This window comes from Bactrocera latifrons, unplaced genomic scaffold (assembly GCF_001853355.1).
Source record: "Bactrocera latifrons isolate USDA-ARS-PBARC rearing strain unplaced genomic scaffold, ASM185335v1 scaffold_28, whole genome shotgun sequence".
Classification (NCBI taxonomy): Eukaryota; Metazoa; Arthropoda; class Insecta; order Diptera; family Tephritidae; genus Bactrocera; species Bactrocera latifrons.
Genome location: NW_017536407.1, coordinates 994,731 through 1,000,044, shown reverse-complemented (window position 1 = coordinate 1,000,044; position 5,314 = coordinate 994,731). Strand labels below are relative to the sequence as shown.

Below are 5,314 nucleotides of genomic sequence, written 5' to 3'. Positions count from 1 at the left end.
TTAATCATTGGATTTCCAAAGAGTAAAYGAAATGCAACCCTGTGTCTGGAGTAACTATAATAACGAGAATATAAAAWTTTATTCATGAAAATAAAAGTAAAGATAAACAGTGAAAAATCTAAATGCGCCGAAATAATATCATAAAATAAAAACCAGCTCGAACTCGGCGGTCAAAACTACACACTTACATAATAAATAAATTTTATATGTTAAGTTGAACAGCGTAAATGTATAGCAACAGTATTTAAATGAAGAAAATTGACATATATACTACTGTGGGCAAAAAATAGTAAGCCCTTTTGCGCATAGTAGTACAAAATAACATTCAAAAATATATTCGAAATCAAAGACACCTTCATTTTCAACGTCACCGCCATTTAACTGCACTTGCCACACGAACTGCAAACAAGTTTCTCGGCGTAAAATGATAACTGCACAGTGAACGGATATGTTTCTGCTGCCATTTAATTGCATTAAGTAAAAAGTATTTATTTCAGAGTCCAACGCCGTTTTTTTGCAGTCACCGCAAAGCAAACAAAAAACCGCACGCGCAGCTTGCAACATTACACGCCGATTGCTTGTTGAACGCTGCAAGTGGACGCCGCCCCAACCACAGTGAAAAAGTGCCAACTACAACGACCGCAACAACAACAACGCTGAAAACTGCCATAAATGCCGCTGCAGTTAACCAACAACACAGAAATTCGACCCGCAGACCCAGATGAATGCCCCACTGAAAATGTTGTTGCACGCCAAAGGCATCACTATTTCGGCTGCTTTTAGTATATGGCTGCTGTGCTGTTGTTGTAAGTATAGCAAGTATTGCAACATGCAATTTAGCAATATTTTTTATTATTTTATAAATTTATATGTGTTTGTGTTTGTGTGTATGTAGTGGAGTACGTGTTTAGCGTGTTTAGCGAACGCGTGCTCATGCATTCCTTTGCTCTCCGCGACTCTCCAAAAACTACTTTGATGTGTTCAAAGCTGCTCTTTCAACTCTAGCTTTTTGTTGTAAGTTATCAAAATTTTTTTTAAATATCTCTCGYTGTAGTTCGTTGTGGAGCAAATAGAAAACCGGTTTTGCACCTATTGCGTTTGYGTTTCTGTCTTTTTCCACTTCGGACTTGTTGTTAGTCTTTGGCGATTTAAATTTTTTTTTCATGTTTTTTTATGACTCTTAGACTTTTGGCCGTTCAAAGTGCTGTGTCGTCATTGTGTCAAGGTCGTTTAGTTTACTTGATTRTTCCAGCTTGTTTTTTACTATTTGACGCTACTTATCTACTAACTAAGTGAGCGGCTCTAATGCTCTTCGTCTGTGGTGGTGCCGCACGAGCAGTTGAGCTGTGATTCCTCACGCTTGAGTTTATTAGCATAATTGGATTGTTTCGGCTGCGAAGTCATTAAACTCAGCATCTTCGATGTGCATTTGTTTTTTTTTTTTTTGGTTTGTTTTCAGCTTTGTTGGCTTGTATGAAATTGGCGGGTTCATTTTTGAATCATATAAACTCTGTAGAGATTTAGTCATGTTTCCGGATATTCTGAGATGACTTTAATTATAGATGTTCGCTACTACTGCATGCCAAAAGGATGCACCTCTTTCGAGATCACGCTCTATTAACTGGTTATTATYTAACTTTACTGAACTTCCGGAACGGTACGCCTACGTACTAAACCCTTAACTCTRGCTACKTTAGGACAAAGCCGGGCAAGAATGCCGCTTCACAAACTCCTTGCGGGATTATTCAGCTGCTCTTAAGATTCTYCGCTGCCGTTCTCTTATTCTCAGTTCTTGGATAGCTATTACGGCCCAATCTTTCATTTTTAYAACGTTGTCGGGTGTCATCCTTTGGTTTATTATTCGTTCGATGGTCTTCTCTCTACTATATATCTTGAACGGGATGTGGAGGAGTTTGGTTCCCACACTATATTGGAGCTGCTSCGCAATGATAAAACAGTGGGTACTGAAAAGCATTGGCAACAGCTCCTAGTCATGCGCCATGCCAATTTGCTAATGAGTGGTTACAACCTTAAAAGGTTTAAATATGTAATCAAACACCCAAGGAMAAAACTCTGACTACTTGTCGCCTTCTACRCTGGTCATTGWAARCTTAAGAAGTACTTATTCAACATGGGCCTAGCTTCTTGTGCAATTGCCATTTCTGCGTCTTGAAGACCACTTGCTAATCGACTGCATAGTAGTCTGCATGCGCTGGATAAAGGCGCTTGGATCCATGTTACCAAATACGGATTACATCGCCTCAATGGCACCGAGCACTATATGGAATTTATCAATTTGTTGGGGCTAGTTGAGACGTTGTGACTAAGGAGAGGGCACAATAGACCCTAGGTCGCGGTGCAATCCTCAATTACTTAACTAATGTAATCTAATCGTAGCCTTTAGATCTTTCAGCCATTTTCATCCTCCTTGTAACCCTAATTATAGTATAGTACAGCGCATTGCAGTAGCAAGGGCTTTCTATAAGTTCCAAACGAACCTTGATTTTTTATCTTTGATCTTTTGGCTTTAGTCAATTTCATTTCAAGTTAAWTTTTAACGTTATGTCAATACCAGACTTGTTTCATCAAGAGGCGTTGATAAGATAACATTTTTGTTGCTTGTTACTTACCTTGGTTGGTTTCAACACGAAGTAATGTATTTTTCGTTCGTTAAATAAGGAAACGATTTAAGACATCCGTCAATGGCTTATCTTACGAAAAGCAAATCCATAAAAATTCCAGCAACCCACAGGTAGGTGGGTCAAAAGCCAACAATTGAAGATAAAGCTCGAATACCACAGACTCTGACAAGAAAAAAGTAACGAATAGGTACATGAAAAAGTAAAACAGCTGAAAGACAAATGAAATGCGGTTAACACAATGGAAACAAGGCGCACATGCGCATTAACTCACCACCTGTGGCTASCTGTGGCTAAGTGCTTGGTTTTAAATTCACGATTATGGTCCACGTCAAAAACCAAACCAAGCCCAGTTTTAAGCATTACATAACGTTTCGGCGTATGACACTTTTTTGTTGCTTTTGTGTTTGAAGCTGCGTGTGAGGCGTAACTGAGGAATTACAAAAATTTCAACGGAATGTYGGCGTGGCCATCAACGGCATATTTGTGGGTCTTTTGTTGTTTTTAGATGTCACAATGCATGATTTAGACTCTCTTAATGAATTAGTAGGCAATTTGCTTAATAATTTTTGCATGAATATTGAAAATGATGAAGTGAGACATCCGTAGAAAAATAGATTAAAACTTATAATCGTAGAGCTCTTAACCTTTTTAACCTTTGAGATTTTTTTTTAAACATTTTTAAGATTTTTTAAACTTTTTCGAGCTTTTTTAAGCTTAAAGCTCTTTTCCTAAAACGTTGATTTTTTAAACCTTGCACTTTTTAAAGCTTTTTAAGCTTYAAGYTCTTTTYCTAAAACGTTGAAATGCGTAGAAAAATAGTTTTAAGCGCTTAAGCGTCAAGCTGCTAGCTGTTTTAACCGTTGAGCTTTTTTAAACTTTYTTAAGCTTTAAGCTCTTTTCCTAAAACTTTGATTTTTTAACAGTTGAKCTTTCTTAACCTTTTTTAAGCATTAAACTCTATTCCTAAAATGTTRATTTTAGCGGTATTTTTAGTATAATTATAATAATCTCCTCTTCATTGCAGTACCAAGCGCGGAAMCACTCGTTGTGCCACAGGAGCTACCCTCCATACTATCACTTATCTACTCCAATATTCCACCCATAAAAAAAGGTACGTAAACTTTAAACGATTGAATATTATTATTATTATGAAACCTTCCCACTAATGCCATTTACTCGCCGCTTAGGTACCGATTCTAGACTCGGCTTCGGCTTTCGGCTTGGCAATCATGCTGACTTCCAAGTTCTACTCGAACTGGGACCACAGAAGAACACACGTCCAATCGGTGAAGATGCCGATTCRGAGAACTCATTCAATAAGCGTCAAGTGAGCAAGGCACATCGCGCACATMTGCTGCGCAAACAAGCGCAGGAAGCTTTTAGACAAMTCGCCAGCAGCACAACGAGCWCAACAACAACAGAACGCACAGCCAATAGCTGGCTTGAGAGTTGGTCGAATGCCATGCATACAACAAACAATAACGCTGCCAGCACTGTCGGCATAGCAGCCAACAAAAAGAAATCAGCACCGAAACTCGCACAAAACAYGACGGGAAAGAAGCAACAGCAGTTGGAGAATTTCACGCAGCCGGMAGTYAACACGGCGGAGCAGTCAATGATGCAACTGCAAATGCTTTACCGTATGGCCACCACCAGCAGCACAACAACAACATCACCAAAAGATATCCAGCCAAGTACCGAGACGCCGATTATGGTTGTTACGCCGGAACCACAGTTACAGCGATTACGTCCAACCTTTGTACCATACAAAGGTGAGTCTTTGAACTTAGGCGGACCAGAGGGTTTCACGCCACGCCCACTTGAGGAATTGGCGCTGCAGACAATCGCAGAGCAGCCGAGTGAGCGCAAATCGAAAAGCGAAATAACCAAGGAGTTGATGGATGTSAGCCTCGAGCAGGGCGAGTAGCGTACCATTTATTCGAAATGAAGTAAAACTTTTGTAAATAAATTTTATGTAAAAAAATCGATTGTATATAAAAAAAAATTGTAATTTAGGAAGTTAGAGAAAAGTAAACTTTTGGAAAAAAACTAGTAGAAATAATTTGCCATTGTTGTTTGTGTTGCTAAGCAGTAGAGTTTTGTCTACTGGGTTGCTGCGAAACACCAAGTGGTAGCCGACTCCCTTTTGGTTTAGTTTTGGTAACCGAAAAGATAAATATACTTTTGGATATCACTTCTAAAACCTATCGAAATCATTGAGACAACCATTCAACTACCTAGTAATATACTTAGGAATAATATCTTTGCGCCTTAAAGTATGCTGTAATTTTACTTCAGTAAATTAAAAAAAAAAGCACACATACTACACCCTGCAAGCAAAGAATCCGTTAAATAGTAGGTTAACTACCGATTAGCGCTACCACAGATTTTTTATTGTTTAACGCCAAATTGACATAACTACCCGAAACTCTTATGTATGAGTGTTCGCCTGTCTCTTTCTCAACACMAAATAGGCAAAACTACCCGAAACTTTTGTGTATTATTGTTCGTTTTGACCTTCCTCAAGTATGTGCTAGTTCGAAATACTTTTAATATGTTGTAGCTGTCTCTTATACACATCTAGATGTGTATAAGAGACAGGCACTATATGGAATTTATCAATTTGATGGGGCTAGTTGAGACGTTGTGACTAAGGAGAGGGCACAATAGAC

General features: G+C 38.7%; 1 protein-coding gene across 1 annotated transcript; it reads left to right on the top strand.

The window, feature by feature from the left end:
* Window positions 1–554: 554 nt before the first annotated feature.
* Window positions 555–4,659, top strand: LOC108970053 (the record flags this gene model as incomplete). Its single annotated transcript, XM_018935164.1, is given in 3 exon segments — window positions 555–806; window positions 3,667–3,753; window positions 3,830–4,659. Coding segments are annotated over 3 exon segments (912 nt in total). The 3' UTR covers window positions 4,570–4,659.
* Window positions 4,660–5,314: the final 655 nt, after the last annotated feature.